Source organism: Dreissena polymorpha, chromosome 4 (assembly GCF_020536995.1).
Source record: "Dreissena polymorpha isolate Duluth1 chromosome 4, UMN_Dpol_1.0, whole genome shotgun sequence".
Lineage (NCBI taxonomy): Eukaryota > Metazoa > Mollusca > Bivalvia > Myida > Dreissenidae > Dreissena > Dreissena polymorpha.
In genome coordinates, this window is record NC_068358.1 from 4,119,954 (window position 1) to 4,141,997 (window position 22,044).

At 32.5% G+C, this 22,044-nt stretch overlaps 2 protein-coding genes across 2 annotated transcripts in view; both read left to right on the forward strand.

Annotated features, from left to right (window-relative positions):
- The window catches only part of LOC127876982 (uncharacterized), a 36,458-nt gene extending 14,978 nt beyond the window's left edge, over window positions 1–21,480 (forward strand). The window contains exons 3-5 of the mRNA XM_052422548.1: window positions 18,586–18,692; window positions 19,941–20,052; window positions 21,008–21,480. Of these exons, the coding sequence (XP_052278508.1) occupies window positions 18,586–18,692; window positions 19,941–20,052; window positions 21,008–21,150 (362 nt within the window). The 3' untranslated portion in view covers window positions 21,151–21,480. The remainder of the gene's footprint in view (window positions 1–18,585; window positions 18,693–19,940; window positions 20,053–21,007) is intronic.
- On the forward strand, window positions 1,623–5,118 carry LOC127877155 (uncharacterized). The gene is made up of 4 exons (XM_052422812.1): window positions 1,623–1,829; window positions 2,034–2,140; window positions 3,961–4,072; window positions 4,460–5,118. Exons 1-4 carry the CDS (start codon window positions 1,721–1,723, stop codon window positions 4,600–4,602), a joined length of 471 nt encoding a protein of 156 aa, XP_052278772.1. The 5' UTR covers window positions 1,623–1,720; the 3' UTR covers window positions 4,603–5,118.
- Window positions 21,481–22,044: the final 564 nt, after the last annotated feature.

Sequence of the window (22,044 nt, forward strand, 5' to 3'; positions counted from 1 at the left end):
TATGGGCATTTTTCACTGTTGAATTGAGCTGAAAAGAATTAACAGTTCAAAAGAGTTAGTTTAAATGTGGTTACTAACTATTTATCTGCAACTCATCTTGCTACCAGTTATTTATTAAAAATATATTTTATATTCGATATTGTACATGACTCACCCAGTCCTCTTAGCCGAAATGATCCGTTAAACAAAAGTGTGTCTTTGTGTCGTATGACCGAATCTGCACTTAAACTAAATTTAGGTCCACATCGTACATGCATGATCAGTTGTCAAACGAAAGTACGGTTGATATTCAAATGCATTATTTTTCCCTTTCCGGGATATTGTTTTAGTATGTTGATGCTGCATTAACAAATATAAGTGTATATGAAGTGAAAACACCAAAAATAAACAACGGTTGCGATAGACACTTATAAACTGTAAGATGCCCATAATATCACTTTAATATAACTGGTGTGTTTTGCAACAGAAACTACGAAACACGAGAAACATAACACATTGCGTAATCAATTGAATCGAAAATACAAGTATGGAAAGCCGGTTTTTAGATAAATTTCATTGGGAAAACAAACTAGGTTGATAAGTAATATAAACGATACCACACGGAAGAGCTTGGTCAAAACTAGCACACATTACACATTGAAATAATGACATACGTATTAAACTCACAGCAAAAACTATTATAAATAAATTCATAGGCAAAATTGATTACTCTATTGTCCTATGTCTGCTAAAATTTTATACACAATTATTCTTTTTTACTATCATTGTTTTTTGTACTGAACCTTCCTCGGGAACTTCGTATGCATATTTTGTAAACGTTTAGATACTTGAACATGTGAATACGCGAAGGAATACGTACTGACGCACCGTATGCAAAAACGATTTCTTTTAGTATTGTGTATGTCTGTTTATAACAATAACCTTATAAGTAAGCTATATTTGATGAACAAGATGAACAGTTGGTATATTAAGCATATAGTCATAAGTATCTTCACTTGCATATTTTACCGCATTGAATCCCCATTTCAACAAAAAAACTACCCTGATATTTTATAACCAAAAGTATGCAAGAAGCATGATTTTAGAATTTGCATGCCTATTTGAAAACAATAATATTATAGGAAAGCTATATTTGTTGAACAAGATGAACAGTTGGAAAATTTAACACATACATATGCATATGTCATAAAAATATTGAGTTGCATTTTTACGGACATAAATGCAAATTTTAACAAGAGCACCGCCTAGCATGTGCAGACAGCTCACCTATTTTTCTTTTTAGAGGTGTAGGAGCCTATCTTATTACTTCAATCAAACAAGGGGGAGTAGGGGATGGGAAGAGGTGCATAGTGTGGGCGTGTGGTCATTTAGTACATTATCTTTCAACAATAAAAAAATGGGGTGGGGATTCTTGGGTGGGATGGTTGGACAGTCTTTGAGAATATTAAGTAACAACAATGAATAGGATTGCGTAATGCCCCTGGCAATAATAACAAGCAAGCCACACTTATATTAGTCACAACAGGACATCGAAATAGGCGTGATTATCAACAGGCTTACATCCGTGTTTACATCCGTGTAAACTGGGAGTGGTTACTAAACTGATAATATGCTAATTTTTCTTCAATAGTTTGATGTATTTTCTCTTGGAATATAACGCATTCATTTGCAAACAACGTATCGAGAGGAGTAAACATTTAAGGAAAGCTATTTCTTGAACATGAATGCATTAGTGTTGTGTGTTCTTTTTGTAAGTGTTTTATGTATAGGTGAGTGCTGTAGTTGCGCTGTAAGTCCCGATTCGGTTCCGGGCTGTGGATCAGATTTCAGTAAGTATGCTTATTATTGCATAATTTTTTATCAACATGTGATGGTCATAATATTTTGGTGACGTTCTTTTATACATTTACATATTAAACATGTGTACGTGTTGTTATTGTTTATCTCTATTTCTGTAAACTACTTTGTAAAGCGTTTCCTAAACTATACAGAAATCATTTAGAGGATAAGTTCAAAAGTATACTTTATTTCAGTAATCGAGGCCAAAGTGAAAAGTGAACTTCGAGATCTGGCGGATCACGAAGATTTTAACGGTTTCTACTATAAGATTAAGAAACCAAGCTATGCAAATATATACAAGGTAATTCATTATCATACTAAGATATGTTTAAGTTTTTATAGTTAATTTTATTTTTTATTTAATATACTTATGTACTATTCGTATGATATACATCTTAAATTAACAAGTTACATCATTAACTTCGGGTGAAATAATTCATACTCAAACATATTGTACCCTAATAATATCTGTCTGGCTAGGACAATGTACATAATATTTATGTTTAACGCCTCTATAACGCACAAAATCAACAAACATTTTGTAAAGTGTTTCGTAAAATACAGTTTACACCTAAACAATCAGTGTTCCTTATGGCAATAGCCACAATTTCAACGCTAGATGTGGTATGATTAAATAGATTTTTGTAGATACAAAATTCTCTTTTTTATTTATTTGTGACACAATTCCATTTTAATTTCCCGCGAATATATATATTCATACGACACACGAATACTTAAATGGTACCATGTTAGTGTTCATGTGTCGTATGAATGGATATCATTGCGGGATATTACATGGAATTAAATATGCAAAACAATAATAACAAGGAGCATTTTGTATCTACAAACATCTTTTTTACCAGACCAAATTTGAATGGCGTTCAAATTTCGGTAATTGTCATAAGGAACAATGACTTGTAATTGTTTAACTTTATTTTACGAAATATTGTACGAATTTTTTGTTGATTTTGAGTGGTAATGGAGCTTTAAAGCACATTTGTATCCGTGTTAAAATACAATCATAAAATTATTGACTAGTAAAATATAAATTATATGTACACATCCTGACTAAGTTAATTATAATTGAATATTATTCGGTAATCTAACAACCAACATTCAAAACACGGGGCAGTGCCCCAAATAATTATTTGGGAAATAGAGTTTTCACCCATTGATTTTAGAAAATAGGGTGATTTCGGTCTTGAAATAGGGTGAAATGAGTTATAAAAATTCATACCTTAAAATCATTGCTGCTTTCCCCTTGAATAAAAGCCAATCTTGGTCACTTCAAAGTATCCATTCAGATTCAGATTACTTCTGTTGAAGCTGCACACTTGTATTCAATAAAACTGTAAACTATTATAATTGACTTTAATAAACTGATGTTTAATAACATCTTTTATTCTTATAACTGTCCATAATATAAACTTTAAACTTAAAAAATCGATAACACGAATGATTTGTCACTTAATGTCTGTTGCTGTCTTGGTTCAAAAAAATTGCGATCGATTGATATTTTTGCGCAACAGTCGCGGACGTCTTTCGACCTCTCTTAGACATTTTCATTTCGCATCGTTATAGAAACTGAAAGTACAGACGCTTTACCAATTACATGCACAATGAGCGACTGATTAAATCAGATTGAAAACGCATGTATGTCGTAAATAATTTGGTCAGATGCTGTAATTAATTATGAAATCTAGTCCGCAGAGCGTTTGAATAACTTTGACTGTTTTCCTGCTCCTTCATCCAGACTCTTGCTGAATAAAAACTACGTCGCATTACGATAATAATTGCAAAGAGGATATACCAAAAATGAGCAATGAATTTTCGATTGAAGCTATTGTATCGACTTTGCGTACATGTTAAATTGGCTGCGTTTTCAATACGCATGATATTGTATTTCTTTGCGTTTTTAAACATTTAAATAGGGTGAAAGATGCAGATACGCAGCTTAAACTGGGCCACTTTACAAGATGCAAGCTGAATTTGTTGTTGCGTTTGCATCTTATTAAATTATTCTGCATCTACACGAACGTTGGTAAACCGCATTTTAAACACTACGAAACACGTTATGTAGTGTTGAAACCAGAACTCTAAGGGCATGTCTATTTGTTGCAGTTCAATTACCTGGGCGACGTTACATCGGCGAACAAAGCGAGAGTATACACAAGTGGGAGTACCGCAGCGTGCGGCGTCCATTTAGAAGAGGGAAAGACGTACATCCTGTCAGGTACGACGTTGCACGAGAATGGCTAATTACATGCCCTATTAATCAAGTTATATATTAAGATGAGAGACGTTTAAATATATTTGTATACCAGAAGGGAATGATCGGTATAGCGCTGTTAATGCATTGTTATCGTCATTTATGAATATATTGTTCTGCTCATTGTTATTGTTTTTGTATGTATTGCAATAATATATTTTATACTACGACTATTATTATTATAATAATAGTAATAGTAATTATTATTATTACTATGTATTATTATTATTATTGTTATTATAATTAATATTATTCTCATTATAATTATTATTATTGTCAGTGTATGTAATATCATTATTATTATTATTTTTTTTATTATTATTATTATTATTATTATTATTATTTGAACAGGGAGTGTCAATAGAGAAAAGCAGCGCATGGAAATCAACTTGTGTTCTTCTTGGGTGGAGGAGAAGAGTCAAATCAGTCCAGAGTCTCAGCAGCTGTTGATGCAGTTTAAACAAGGAACCGTAGTGTGCCCGAAACAAAATTAGGCGAAAACGATGACATACATATGAACATGCTTTGCTAACTTAATTGTACTGTGCTGAACCTTGTACAATGCACATGTCTTAGTAAACGCAAGAAAACACAAATTGTGTCTTCTCGTTAACCATGTCATGCATCAAGGTTTAATAACGGAATGATGGGTTGATTCATAATTTAAATCTTGCACGAATGCTTACCTGTATGAAAACAAAATGGCGAAAAGTATGATTTCAGCGAACGTCACCTTTTGAACCGTATACATGTTGTTGAATTGCTGTAATGAAAAAGCGCACGAAAGTTTAAATATACCTTTAGGGCATTAAGTGTACAAGTCACGGATGTAATAAAATAATACACGCGTATAAAAATAAACACGTAAATCAGAATGAATAATTAGATGCGGTAATATATGTACAATGTAATTATAGTGAAATTATTGTTGCATTTAACATGACAATAATGCGTCACAACACAGGGTCTGCTAAGATTTATAACATTAAGCATTAAAGAGAGGTAAGATGTGTGTCTTGATTGATTGTAGTTCTGTCGCGTTGTCGTTTTGGCGCCCTTGAAACCCGCATACATGAAAACACGAAAAAAAAAACTATTTCAATGTCGCATCGGCGAGTACATGTGTCGCTCTCAAATGTTGTCATGTTGGCGACCTTCACACCCCAAAACACACGAGACCGATCAGGCAGAAATAAATCATCTTACGATCTTCACTTGCAGAGTACTGGGGGCATACCGATATCACTATTGGCAAATAAAAGCAAATTTTACGGTATTTAGCGTGTATATATTTAGCGGTGGGAACTACAGTGAACAGTTTGGTAATGTTATTTGTCATAATTATACTTGAAAACATCTTTAAGCTTTTAAACTTTAACTGAACGTCTACAGCTAGATAGATTGCAACATACGTGAAGTTTCACCACTTAACATAAACAGTTGTAACGTAAGGAAAATGTGAGGTTTTTGGTATACTTGGATGGCGGGGGATATCAGTAGTGCCGCTAGGCAAATGCGCACTATCGATTCGATGACTTTCCAGTCGGAACATTTTTCTTTAAGAAGCTTATTTTTTAGACGTGTGTTTGAATCCCAATGAAGGCGTGTATCGAAAAAAAAAACGTTTCACACTGTAATAATTTTTATTAACAATATCATCAATAACACTGTTTTAATGTTAATATTTTAAAAAGAGGAAATCAGTTTTTTTTAAATACATGTCTATAATTAGGTAACCGATTAACCAAACACATTACTATGAGTACAGTAGAAATCAATTATCGTCAAACAAATCTTATTATGTTAGAGGCCATGGTGTGTCGTTTTCATTATATAGTAGAAAACACTATTAGTGAACAAATGCTACATACATGTAAATTAAAAAAATAACCCAAAGGTTAACGTTTCAAACTATGAGTTGCCACAACTAATACATGAAAAGTTCCAAGAACGAATACAATATTAAAGTATATATGCTTTTAACAGAAAATGTCTTCCAGAATATATTAATTATTTTAAAAACAATATACGTTTACGAATTTTGAATAAATCATATTTTGCTGTATTCTGAAGTCAAATACGAAGTTTGCAAAGCCGACACTGCTATTCATCGATATGCAACTGAAACCAAAATACACTTTGCAGCAATCCCGTATTTAAAAATAATCTCAGTTACTCAAGCAAAAAATCAAACAAAGTTGAACACGTGTATGACACTTAATTCAAAGGATATTAATCATGTCGAAATATGTTACCACTCCGAAGCAGCTTGCTGTTTACCTCTTAGTGCATATGCATGTAATAATAACAAGTATACAATGATTATTTTATTTCGTCAGTATGTGACAGCATGGTAAGGTTAAGTCAAAACATGGTTTGCGATATTATTTAAACAGTAGCTAAACTATAAATGGAAATGATTAGCATTTGGTCTTTATTAAAAGAAATTGTATGCACATGAAGATACCATAAAACACGGCCAATCTTTAAACATTATCTACTTCACAATCATTCATGTTTTGGTCTCTAAAGTACTCAAGTTCTCCAATTTTATGTTGTTTTGTTCATCGGTATTTTGAAAAGACTATGTTTAGCTAACTTGGAAAAATTCCATTATAATTCTTGTTCGTGGCCAGACCAGTCTTCACCATGGCACTAAAGAGATATACATTGTGCCCGAGAGCCATGTATAATCATGGACTTAACAATCATGGTCTTACCATGGTTGTGCATGAAACTAAGGCCAATAATTGCTCATTTTATGGCCATGTTATACCTTTGTGTACGTTGTTTTTGAAGTAAAAAGAGTTTTAAGATAAATCATGAATGCGGTGGCATGTGTTTCATACGGTCACATGTCTATTTTAGTTAGTACGTTACATTACAGTGTGTTTACTCACATTGTAAAAAGGACACTCATATTGCAGACTGTCTGGCAGTCTACTGTGCTGTTTTAAAACTGCTTGAGCCGCAGTTCGGAATCGTTGCTTATCTGCGCCATATCTATCCATAAGCCGCATGATGTAACCACAAGCTTCCCTTCCTCAATGCATATTGTTCGAATGTTGTTTTTTGTTGATAAAAACATACATCCAGACACAGTTTCAAGAGTATTCTGGGTTTGTTTTTGCTCTACTCAAAATATAAGATTTGAGTACCGGTATCTACTCAGCTGAGTATTAAGAATGTCGGTCAACAAGCTATTTTCCAAGTAATACGAATATGCACATATTCCTCGTCAAACTTAGGCTTTAGTCGGACTCAAAACTCAGAAATACTTTTATGTACACACAACTGAGCATGATGGTCAACCACATTTATTATTATATTAATTATTATTCCATATTTATTTCATTTTTAATTAGTGTGATTCATTCCTTGAAATACTAGTCATTTATGCTGCTCGTATCATTTTCTTTTTTTTCTTTTTGTTGTTGCTTATATGTCATTACTTTACTTATAAATATAATACGTGTATGTAATGTATTGCTTACAGTTTAAAATCAAACTGCACGTGCAATTGTTTGTGAAAGTTAATGATCAGATTAAAAGCTAGGTATTTTAACAAAATATTCATATTGATGCAAATACTTAACATGCTATGAGAGAATTGAAAGTTAAATGCAAAGTTTTATTCATGTCTTTAAACAATACATATTAGATGGTTATCCTGAAATAATAGTTAATGACACATATGACCTTTTCAAAATGGGATAAAAGTAAGCGCCCTTAAGAGTTACGGTGAATGATTATTACAAATAAAGACACTTGCGTTTCTGATGCCACGGATTCTTTTTCTTTTTTGTTAAAACAAAATTGCGCGGTATGTTTTATGTCAAGTTTGTTATTTTGAAGCATTGTTTTCTGTTCCGATGCTGCAGGTTTATATTCAAATTGTGAATGGCATCGATCTACTGTACCCGGATGCTTTCGATAATACGTGTATTCATATAATAATTATTACTATCCCTTTTGTTTAATAAAATGAAGAAATATTACTTTGATATTGTACTGCTTCTTCGGTCATATCACAAGTGTAGAGAATGTGTATAGATCATTTGTTGCTAGTTATTTACATACCATTGTGGATCTATGATGGTCAAACGTATGCTGGTTTTCCTACAGTAGTGTGGAATATACATTTACGTATTTATTATACATACGTACCTTTGTCTCATATCATTTTCCATCGAATATTGTTTTGAAATCTTTCCAATTGTCATATTACAATGATTTTTTTTCTCAAAGTGTAGCGATTTTAGAAAAAAAATCACATTAAATTCTGCAAAGCTGCTATTGGTGTCAGAAAATCAACTTCAAGTGTAGCCGTTTACGTTGAACTTGGTAGATATTCTATATTGGAAGATGGTCTGATTGCCGTAAATGATATAAATTAAACTGGTTTGGGAAGATGAAGGACTTAATAGCTACATATGTATTTAAATATGTGTGGTCTAATAATTCACATATCAATGAAGTTAATTTTTTGTCTTTGTTAAAACAAAAAAATATCGACAAATACGTACAAGAATGGAATCGATATAATAATGATAATAGGGTACTAATTGTATACAAAACAATAAAAACAACCTTTTTGTTCGAGTCATATTTAGAGATGATTGTTTCAAGAAATTTAAGAACAGCGATTACCAAATTACGTATCTGTGCACATAACCTGAGAATACAGACTGGAAGATATGATAGATTGGAACGAAACGTGCGATTTTGCCAATTATGTGACAACGATACAATAGAGAATGAATACAACTTTTTGTTGAAATGTTTTAAAATTGCCAAAATTAGAGAAAACTACATTAAAACCTATCATAGAGTCAGACCTAGTATGTTCAAACTCACAACATTATTAACTACAGAAAATAAAAATGAAATTCCAAAGTTAGGAAAGTTCATTTTAGAAGCACTCAAGATTCGATATCGTTATACCAATTCATGTAGTAATGTATATTAAATACATTTATGCAGTATGTTATGGGATATGTTATACATGTGCTTGAACAAAATTAACTTCATATTTAATACACAATGACATTTAATGATATGCTTTATTTGAACATGTTTTGTTTATTGTATATGCTTATATAGATATTGCATTCTAATTACGTATACGTATAATCCGGTACAGTGCCGATACTTTAATATATGATTGTTACTCAAACGTATCGTGTGTGCTCCTACGAAATTATAATTATTGTTTTATTTTACTGATTATAGACTAAAGGCTGGTTATACACTAAGTATAATTATAAATCGTAAGGACAAGGGAGGTTAGTTTAAACATATTTATTTCAAACAAGCATTTTTATGCAAATAATTTCATACAACATTTCTATTAAATAATAACATGTTTGAATGGGATGAGAACGAAAGACAAAGTCTTATATGGTTCTTCTCCCTCGCCATGAAATATATACAGATGCATGATTAAGAACGAACATAATTGGATTACAAAATAATAAATCCTGAAACACAATCGGCAAAAAGAGCAACTCCGATGACAGAGTGTCTCTTTATAAAGGTAAAAAGATGAGAGTTGGAAGGTGTAGGAGTTAAAGTGGGTGAGGTTTGGGGAAAGTAGGAAGAGGTTTTTAAAGAAACTGTAGCAAAATTACGTATCAAATCGCTTACTAGCGATAATGAATTAATGAACTGCATCATCTATTTTGGTATATGTTAAATAGTCATGAGTGTCGTCTCCATAGAGAATAGTTTCGATGCATGGGACGGAATACATAGATATCTTGTTTATTAGTTCGCCGCGAATATGTGCATACTGAGTGCATTCGAGAAAGTAATGTGATGTCGTTTTAACAAGAGACGTTAAGGGCCGTAATTTGCCTTTATGCAAATTATTTTCAACTTAATATCAACATAAAGTGCAGATAGTCATCTTTTAAAAATATCCTCAATGCACGCATTTGTTGAAAAGACCGTATCTCCAACCCGAGACGAAGAAGCTCACTGCTTTTTAATTTTGACGTTGTTGAACGTTGCTTTTTGCGGCAACGTCACAAATCAGAATTTCATTGACGCGGACTGCCGCGCTTATTATTCAATCAGCATTAAATCGATCCAAAATGTGATAATTTATTTAAATCACTTTGATCAATCAAATTAACAAATTACATTTCATATAATATCAACAATATAATGCATGTGAAAAATATATTGGTGACTCAAATTGCCGAATGTTTTACGAAATTAATCACACATTGTTAATAACATTTGATATTTTTGCTTTTGAATCGCATCAGAACTATTACATTCTTAAAGTTTACTAACGTAAATATATATAATACAACAACAAATACGGTTTCATAAATGACCGATTGTATTCTCCTATTCAGTTCGTATGCACATTCTGATATCCTAACAATAAAAATAAAATAATGCGAAGCACACGCTACATGTACATCTTCCGTATAGATTTATCCCGTTCTATGGCAAGCGGTTCGACGCATAATCCCAAGAAACTAGGTTTCTCATGAGAACCTAGGTTCTCAGAATGAGAACCTAGGTTCTCATGAGAACTATGGTTCCCAAATGAAATATTGGGTTCTCATGAAAACCTAGGTTATCAGAGAGAACGACGCGAAAAGCTTTCGAGAACCTAAGTTCTTGTGAAAATCTTGGACATCAAACGAGAACTTAAGTTCTCAGAATGAGAACCTAGGTTCTCATGAAAACCTAGTTTCTCATGAGAACCTAAGTTCTGTGTGTCTATGAGAACCTAGGTTCTCATGAAAAACCTAGTTCCTCATGAGAACCTAGGTTCTCAAGCGTAAACTAAGGTTTTCAAATGAGAACCTAGGTTCTCATGAGAACCTAGGTTCTCATGAGAAACCTGGTATCTTGGGATTTCATGAACCTAGGTTCTCATGAAAAACCTGGTTTCTTGGGATTTCATAAACCTAGTTTCTCATTAGAACCTAGGTTCTCATGAAAACCTGGGTCCTCATCAGAACCTAGGTTCTCATGAGAACCTGGTTTCTTGGGATTTCATAAACCTAGTTTCTCATGAGAACCTAGGTTCTCATGAAAAACCTGGTTTCTTGGGATTTCATAAACCTAGTTTCTCATGAGAACCTAGGGTCTCATGAGAAACCTGTTTTTTGGGGATTTCATAAACCTAGTTTCTCATGAGAACATAGGTTCTCATGAAAACCTAGGTTCTCATGAGAAACCTGGTTTCTTGGGATTTCATAAACCTAGTTTCTCATGAGAAACCTAGTTTCTTGGGATTATGCGTCCAACCGCGAGCCATAATTAACCTCCATTTGTCTCCCATTGCTTGGCACACGCTGGGAGCATATGTGTAGAATGATAAGAAATAGACGTGAAACAGTGAATGTTACTCCCCAAGAACATTTTTGAACAATGTTCAGACAATTCTAAGTAATATTCAACGAAACTTGGAGGAAACTTCTTGAGGAATGAAAGTAATCTGTCGACATTGGTCTGAACACGTTAATAAAATATTAAACTGTTTATGAAATACATCTTTAATTGTAAATATTATTTTGAGACTAAAAATTGAAACAAATTCAGATCAATCGTTACATAATTCAGTGTTACAGCATTTAATGGGTTTCAGATATTCAGTTCCCTTGTTCGGGCCTCGAACGACTGTACGGTACAGTTTTCTTTTTCAAGTATGTCTGTGATATAGTAAGCAATCATTATGGTATAAATAGAAGCTTAATCTATATTTATAATGTGTAATAATGCCTTATTCAATCGTAAGATATCGGCCCACACTGCAAGAACAACTTATGCACTAAAGACATTGCAAACATATTTCAATAACTTGAGATATCTGCAAAAATAAAGTCCTTAACGGCGGGTTTTCATTCTGTCCAGCCCGTGTGTAATCATATGTGAACCCCATTGATCCTGCGCCCTGAATAATATGTGTCCCGTATTCCAAACGAGCAAGTTTACGCCGTCCGACGCGTAGTTCTGGAAACATAGGTTCTCATGAGAACCTAGGTTCTCATGAGAACCTATGGTTCCCAAATGAAAATCACGGATTTAGTATTGAAGACGCGTAATTCTGAAAACCTAGGTTCTCATGAGAAATGAAAACCACGGATATGGCAAGCAGTTCGACGCAAAATCCCAAGAAACTAGGTTTTTCATTAGAACCTAGGTTCTCATTCTGAGAAACTATGTTCTCATGAGAACCTAGGTTTTGAAATGAGAACCTAGGTTCTCATGAAAACCTAGGTTCTCATTTGAAAATTTGGGTTCTTGAAGCCATGTGCAATCTTCAAGCGAGAACCTAGGTTCTCATTCTGAGAACCTAGGTTCTCATGAGAAACCTAGTTTCTTGGGATTATGCGTCGAACCGCTTGCCATACCGCTCGCTTGATACGATTACTTTTGATAGGCCAAAATAAGTTAATTGAGTGGTCTCCCGTGAATCATATGAACACTACACTTTTTTATTAATGCGGGTAAAAAAGCAACACCATTGCTTACGCGATAATGCACGTAAGCAAACGTTCAAGGTATTAATTATAAACTGTTCAATCAAATGTCGATTAAGAAGTAAGTAAATGTATTTTTAACATTCAGCACACTCGTGTACCAAACATAAAACGATACCGACGATCAGATCACGAAAATGTATTGCAGTTTTTAGAAGAATCAAGTTGGTAAACGTGTGTGCTGTTGTCATAAAATAATGATAAACATGAAAATATGCTCGAAATCGGCGTTTTTCGAAGAAAAGCGCGAGTTTAGAACGTTCAATGTGACGTCATATATGCGGCGTACGATGCAATAACTATGTCAACGTAAAGCGCACGTCGTATTCTTCACAATTTGTTATTGAATAATGCGATAATTAATAAATAAAACTAATCAAATTTTTTTTTCAGGCAAAAAATGGTCCTTAACGTCCCTTGTTGCTACTTAAATAATTCGTGGTTAGGATATGGATTGTATTATTTGGTGCTCCTCCAAATTACAATAACTGTTTTTCTTTATTAATTATAAATACATTCATGTACTAAAATGGTAAATATTTAGCTGGATACACTGTTAACATCTGATAATAAACGAGTTTTGTTCAATTATCTTTCAAGTTCATTTATGACTATTTTGTAACATTTCTGCAAAGTACACTTACTATATTCATGTATTTAGTATTATTATTTTGTTTAACACTAGAAACTGTAAAGTTTATGTGAAATAAAATTATGTTCTGTTCATAGCACAGGTGTAACACCAATCTATTGCTTCATAAATGAATGAATTCTTTTTTTATTATTAACATTAACACAGTTGTGTTTCAGCCGATAAGTTATGCAAACTGATGATAATGATGTCACAAGTGTCGGAATTATTATGTTATATTTCTTACAATAAAATTTGAGCGTTTATAACATATCACAATTTAAAATACATAACTTTCTGAACTCGGCACATCGCGCGATATGCCTTACAAGTAATATAAGAGTACTTTTTTCAAATCGTTTACATCATTTGAAGTCTTTTTCTACACAAGACAATTATAGGCATTAACTATAAAAGTATTAATTATTTAAATAAAGAAGAAAATTATATATTATATATAATTACCTTATTTTCTAATTTCCTTACTTTACACGGTAGTTATTCGCGAGCAAGTTTTATGTTAATGGTTTGCTCTTCTTGTAATTAAATCTGGTCCGTCAATTTCTTTCCCCGCAAGAGAATAATTCGTTTGTCATTCCTTCTCTGCGTATATAAGATTTGGTGTTGTTCGCCCATTGGTTTAGTGAACCATCCGGTTAGGTGGATTATTTGACATACTTTTTTTCAAACGTTTTATGTTTTATGTCTAGTTACAATTTTGAAGAAAATCGACTTAATTGATGAGACAGTATACAACTTAAGTTTTCCAAAAGATGTAAATGCGAAATACTATGAACGTCTTGAGAATATCATACGAGTTTTATATTAAACATAAATGGAAACTCGTACCATCATGTTGGCATTATGTTGTTTTAGACCCCAATAATTATATAATATTAATTATTACATTATTTAGAAGAAAAAAAAAACACTATCATATATCTTTTTCTTAAAAGTTTGATATAGAAAGAAAACATTGTGACTGTATCCTTTTATACAAAACAAGTTTTTGTTTAAAACATAAATCGTTTCTTTAAAGCATGGTGACCAGGGATTGTGGACGGTTGTCTTATAGCAACACCAAAATGAACGTTATATCAAGTTTAGGTTTTCTCAAAATATAAGTAATCTGTTTCTCGTGAATAACATTAAGTTTTATATGTATTAATATAAGTTATGTCTATATTTATAGCACGAATATATCCATAGAGAATACATGGTTGATGTCGAGGTGGAAACAGTTTATTGGATGAGGCTTAGCAAAAAACAAGGCAAACTTTAGCGATCCCTATTTTCTTTTTCGGCCCGAACCGGATAAACTTTCTCCATCTCGGCCCCAACCATGTATTCATTTATCTTGCTTCAGGTCGGACGAAGCAATGTTTGCTAAAATTTTATACTTATTTTTTATTTTTTACTATCATTTGTGTTTTGACTGAACTTTCCTCAGGAACTTCGCATGCACAATTTGTAATAGTTTAAATACTTGAACATGTTAATACGCGTAGGAATACGTACTTACGGTATATCACGGTCACGTGATCAACTGTCACTGCTTTATTAGGTCACTGTTAGCAACAGACACATGATAGAGTGTTATAATAGCCCAATACTTTTCGTTTCGAAACATTACATAAGTCATTATTTTATATTTGCATTTTCGCAAATGTCGCTTTTTCTTGCCCCTTAATACGTACGTAATTACCTGTTTACATGTGTATAATAAATAAATATTTTCACTTTGATAAGAATGCGTACGAATCTGAATGGTTTTACATGCAGGCCCGCGTGAAATTAGTTTGAGATAAGTTTCTTGGAAATATTTGTACGAAAATATATGTGAAAATGTACTAAGAACTGTGCATGAATATACTTTTGCTATATACCACGTTCGTGTTCTAATCAAAAGGTCATTTGAGAGCTCCTGTACAAGTTTGCATTTTTTAACGTTTATTCCAAAATCAAACGCGCATATTGTTTACAATAACATAGAATGGTCCTGATTGTGAGCAAAGCTAAATATAATAGAACAAATATAATTTTAATTTTAAACTAATGAGGCAATCATTCTATAAACTCTATTGTAGGAGGTCGTTTTTCAAACAACTGTTCAATTGAGTATCTTCGTGGTTTAATCAATGGCTATAGTAGTACTTTATAAACATGGACATTAAAATAGTTTAATTGAAAATTTAAATTGACTTTTATTTTCCCTAACGATTATAAAATGACATGAATTGTAAAAAAAACGCCATTTATCACGTTAATATTTTAATAATTTAAGCACGTTTCAAAGAATAACTTCATACAGTAAGTAGTATGACATTAATTTTTTTTAATATTCATATACGTGTATGCATCTTTTTGTTGTTGTTTATTTTGTTTAAAGAATTGATTGTATATTTGTACATGAGAAAAAATTCAAGCCTTCATGTAATGGTGTTATTTAAGCAAAAAAAAGTGGCACATTGAATATTCCATGTTTGGATAAGTATTCTAATTGAATGAGTATTCAAATTTAATTTCAAATATGTTAATATTTAACTCCGTAGTTAAAGCAAAATGAAAAGGTATATAGATGACGATGTCAATTTATACATATCTGTTCAGTACCAAATCAGAGAGGTACATACAACTTCTTCTAACAATATAATCGATTTGTTAAGCTGTGTACAGAAACTAAAAACAATCAGTTTGTGTTATTGTTGTCATCGACTTTAATTTGAGATGAACAAATAGCGTAAAGCTTTAAAGGGGCCTTTTCACGTTTTGGTAAATTGACAAAATGGAAAAATGTTGTTTCATATTCGCAAATTTTTGTTTAAGTTATGATATTTGTTAGGAAACAGTAATACTGAACATTTACCATGCTCTAATATAGCCATTATTTGCATCTTTTGACGATTTAAAAACCTGAAAATTATAAAGCGTTGCAACGCGAAACGATTGAATAATTTGGAAAGTTCTGGTGTTGTCGTTTTATTTTGTGAAACTACGAATATTGCTTATATAAAGTATAAAATACCTCTGTTATACATACTTTGCAGGATGGCCGAGTGGTCTAATTCGTTTTTACTCCAGGACTCCATGGGTCAGTGGTTCGAGCCCTGCTGAGGGTTACTTTTTTCTTTTTTTGATTTTAGAGTTTTTTTTAGATCCAATGTTTAGATTTATCAATATAAAGCATTTAATGACAAACTTCAATATAAAGAAGTGAAACTCCAGCTGCTGGAGCAGTATTGAATTTTCATTAAAAACAATTAGTTGGTCCTTTATTTAAGGCAAGTGACCGATTGCCCAAACAGTACAAAACAGCACAATACAGCACAATACAAACCAACATAAACACAAAATATGAATAAAGCTGGGGTCACCGCCTTGGATTGGTCAATGCAAAGCATTGGGGGTTTAAACCTGGTTATAGAGCGCTCAACCTCACACTTGGCCCAGCAATATTCATAATACATTTAAGTGTAAATAAAATTTAACGTTATAGCATTGTAACTCAAATTAAACAATAATAAAAGGGAATTAAAACGCATTCAATTTAATTACTATTTAATTACTCAATTGCATTGAAGATACAAGAGTAACAGAATTACAACTTTTTGACGCACGATCAAATAAAACTATTAACAATTGTCAACTACAATCCTTCTTTATAGAAAAGATTTGAGAATATAGAATCATATAGTTAATATCTCAGATAATCATCGCGCAAATACAGGAAGAAGCAGCAATAATGGGTGTAAAAATTCCATATTACATAGCTTGGTTGTTTATGTGACTGCTAAACAAATTAAAAATAATTAAATCAAACAAGAAACGCCTATCAGAGAGAAAATATAAATAAAATGGAACGTTATAAACCCAATGACCTATGCATGTAGATTACAACTGGGAAAGTCGGTCGTATGACGTCACAAAAATCCATAATGACGTGAACAAATTCCAAGGGCAGTACTAAATAAAAATATTAATGGGGCTGTGCTACTAATAAAACAAGTTTAGGTGATTTAATATTAAGAAGCAAATGAATAAAAATGGTAATTCCATTAAAGCGACATTATTGGAATCAAACAGTATATAGGTGTTTTGACAACTGAAGACAGAAATGATTTGATGTACGATTTGAGTCCAAATGTAGTTTACATGCAGATTTGTTCATACGACACAATGACACAATTTTATTCAACAGTGAAAAATGCCTATAATGTAGTATTCATGCAGATTTGTTCATACGACACAATGACACAATTTTAATCAACAGTGAAAAATGCCTATAATATCACTAATGATTCCAAATTTTAAGGGAAGAAAGATATAGTGAATCGAAAACCATCAAACACGTGTTTTTAAGTACATAAGCATCGTATCCTTTTGATAAAAACAAGTTAATTAAATTGAAAAGTTTAATATGAACATTTGGTTTAACATATTTTAATTTGCGGACACGCTTCAAAACATCTCCGTAAAATGATGGATGGGAGATTCCATTATTTAAATGCCATTTTAAAGAAACATTATATTTTGAAATTAAATCACCATACTTAGAGTAAAATCTAGCAAATTTATTTCAGTAAAAAACTGTGAAAAGGCCCCTTTAATAATTGTTCAATAAAGAAAATTGGCATGCTTTAAATGTGTTCAGACAATACAACAATAAAATATGCTTGTCTGAAGCATTTTTAATAATATTGTGATGAATGTGACTTAAATATTCAGATGATAAATATTTCGAGCAACAATTAATTGGATTGCGTTACGCCCAATAATAACACGCAAGTCCCACTCCTTATTAATCTCAACAGGACATCGAAATAGACGTGATTATCAACAGGCTTACATTCGTGTTTACATCCGTGTAAACTGGGAGTGGTTACTCAACCGGTAAAATGCTGGTCTTTCTTTAATAGTTTGATGTATTTTCACTCGGAGTATTACGCATTCATTTGCAAACAACATATCGAAAGGAGTAAACGTTGTAAGACAGCTATTTCTCGAAAATGAAATCATTAGTGATTAGTGTTCTGTTTGTAAGTGTTTTAGGTCTGTGTGAATGTTGTAAGTGCGCTGTAAGGCCCGATTTGGATCTGGGCTGTGGATCAGATTTCAGTAAGTATGCTTATTATTGCTTACTTATATATTGACATGTGATGGGCATACTATTGTGTAGATAATCTTATGTAAATTGGCATACTATAACATGTGGTCACACTGATGTATATATATTAAATTAAATGTATTGGTTTAGTTCAGTAGTTCATTTACTATTTTGTAAAAAGTGTTCTACCGATCATTCATTTAGAGGATAATTTAATAAGTATAATTTATTTCAGTAATCAAGACCAAAGTGACAAGTAAACTTCGAAATCCTGCGGTTCCCAACGATTTCGACGGTTTCTTCTATTCGATTAACCTACCATCTTATTTTAATACATACAAGGTAATTCACTATCATATTAAGGTATCGTTTATGTATCATTTATGGTTTATTAATGCTCATTGGGTCATTGTCAACCTAAAATGGCCCACAGGTCATCCAGGGGGTGACTTGAGGCCGATTCTTGTCACCCTAGGGTGACTTCAAGCCGACCGGGTGACTAGAATCGGCTTGAAGTCACCTCAGGGTGACATGAATCGGCTTTTAGTCACCCCCGGGTGACTTCAATATAAAGAAGTGAAACTCCAGCTGCTGGAGCAGTATTGAATTTTCATTAAAAACAATTAGTTGGTCCTTTATTTAAGGCAAGTGACCGATTGCCCAAACAGTACAAAACAGCACAATACAGCACAATACAAACCAACATAAACACAAAATATGAATAAAGCTGGGGTCACCGCCTTGGAACGGTCAATGCAAAGCATTGGGGGTTTAAACCTGGTTATAGAGCGCTCAACCTCACACTTGGCCCAGCAATATTCATAATACATTTAAGTGTAAATAAAATTTAACGTCATAGCATTGTAACTCGAATTAAACAATAATAAAAGGGAATTAAAACGCATTCAATTTAATTACTATTTAATTACTCAATTGCATTGAAGATACAAGAGTAACAGAATTACAACTTTTTGACGAACGATCAAATAAAACTATTAACAATTGTCAACTACATTCCTTCTTTATAGAAAAGATTTGAGAATATAGAATCATATAGTTAATATCTCAGATAATCATCGCGCAAATACAGGAAGAAGCCATGTCAGGTCGACAATGACCAAATGAGCTTAGCGCATTGGGTCATCGTCGAAATAAAATGGCTTGAAGTCGTCCGGGGTGACTAGAAGCCAATTCTTGTCACCCTAGGGTGACTTACAGCCGATTCATGTCACTCTGGGGTGACTTCAAGCCGACCGGGTGACTAGAATCGGCTTGAAGTCACCCTAAGGTGACATGAATCGGCTTCTAGTCCTCCCCCGGTGATTTCAAGACATTTCAGGTCGACAATGACCCAATGAGCTTTATTAAGTTAATAAGCCACATTGTCACCGTTGGATTCCAGAATACAAACGCAAACATATTTTACGCAAAACGAGTGTGCATGTCTTAATCTTGTCATATACTCGTTGTCTCGGAGAAAAAAAATTAGATTTTATTTATGTTCAAAGCATAGTTTTTAAAAACTTTTAGAAATGCAATCATAATCAATTACTGGTAAAACATAAAAAAATGCATGTCAATTTGTTTCAGTTCAATTTCCGATCTGATGTATCTGCGGCAAACAAAGCGAGAGTATACACAAGTGAGAGTACCGCATCGTGCGGTGTCTTTTTAGAAAGGGGAAAGACGTACATCCTGTCAGGTACACCCGTGCACGAGAATGGCTAATTACATGCCCTGTGCATTCAGTTAGATATCACGATGTAAGACGTTTAAATATATTTGTGAATCATTAGGGAGTAATCGGTATAGCGTTGTTAATGCTTAAATATTCATTATACACAAACATCACGTTAATTTATTTCGATGGTGTTTGTCTGTGTTGCATTATCTAAGATATTGTCAGTTATGATTATTATGCTATGTCCTTGATATTTTTTATTATATTATTATCTTATTCATTATTATAAGAATAGTTATTATTATTTATAGTTATTATTATTAGTTCGGCTGTTTTAGGCAAAAACCCAAAGTATTGTCATAGCCAGCTCGTCGTGTCGTCCGCCGTCCGAGTCGTGCTAAAACCTTAACATTTTGTTAACCTTTTGAACATTGGTTCTAAAATGAAAGTGCTTCCAGCTACAACATTGAAACTTCATTTGTAGCTGCAACTTGACGAGTTCTACACGCCACAACCATTTTTGGGTCACTAGGTCAAAGGTCAAGGTCACTGGGACCTCTAAAAAAAATTCTGACAAGCTTCCTTGATTCAAAACTGCACACGGAGCAGAGCGTTGGCAACGGTTATGCGGTGCTCTTGTTATGATTAATATTATTAACATTTATTTTTATTAGTTTAATCATTATTATTATTTTTAATTATTTTTAGAAGTACAATAATGATTATAACAATAATAATAGTAATAATGATAAATATAAGTATTATTATTATTATTATTATAATTATTGTTATTATTATTATTATTATTATTATTATTATTATTATTATTATTATCATTATTATTATTACTATTATGACTATAAGGAGAATTATTATTTGTATTATTATTATGACTATTATTACTAAAAGGTGAATTATAATTAGTAGAATTATTATTATTATTATTATATTGTTTTAATTATTATTATTTGAACAGGAAGTGTCAATAAAGAAAAGCAGCGCATGGAAATGAACTCGTGTGCGTCTTGGGTACGGGAGTCGAGTCAAATCAGTCCAGAGACCCGGCAACTGTTGATGCAGTTTAAACAAGGAACTGTAGTGTGCCCAGAGCAAAATTAAGCGAAAACGATGACATACATATGAACATTTTTTGCTCACTCAATTGTACAGGACTGAACCGGGTACAATCCACAGATGTCATAGTAAACGAAAGAAAACACCATTTTGTATTTTCGTTAACCATTTTATGAATCACGGTTAAATAACGGTTTGATGGGCTATTCCTAATGTAATTATTGCACGAATGCGTACCTGTTTAAAAACAATGTGGCGAAACGATGACATTATTTCAGCGAACGCCACCTTGTAAACCACATTGTTTACTTAATGAATTTTGTTGAATCTGTATAATGAAAAGTGCACCAACGGTTGAATAAATTATTTTGACACTATGTGTGTTGTTACTTACTCATAAGTTAAAACATATACACATGTATAAGAATAAACACGTCAATCAGAGCAAATAATAATAATAATGCATATAAAATTATACTGAACTTCTCATTGCGTTGTTTATGACCATTTATACTTCGAACTAAATTAAATCGGAATGTGCCAATCGTTCAATATAGTAAGAAAATCTCTTGTGATAAGTTATAATATATAGGTATTTACATCCACGGTGCAGAAAAAAACGACGTGTCTGAACAGTGGGAAGTAATATAAATCTGTAAACATCTGATGATCCAAGTCATGCGAATAAAACATTCGCAATCGGATTAATATCGCCGCTATTTTGTGACAGTTTGCATGTCCAACCGTTTGGGTTAGTAGTTCATATACACTGGTAACTAAAATTAATTAATGTTACTTTTATTAAATTGTTATATATATTTAAAACCTGTGCTAACTTATGAATATCACTGCGGTTAAAATTCATACCAATATTCATGAAAATGATATTAAATAAACAATTGCGGTCCGATTTGTTTAAGCTGCTTTGCATCAGAAAGC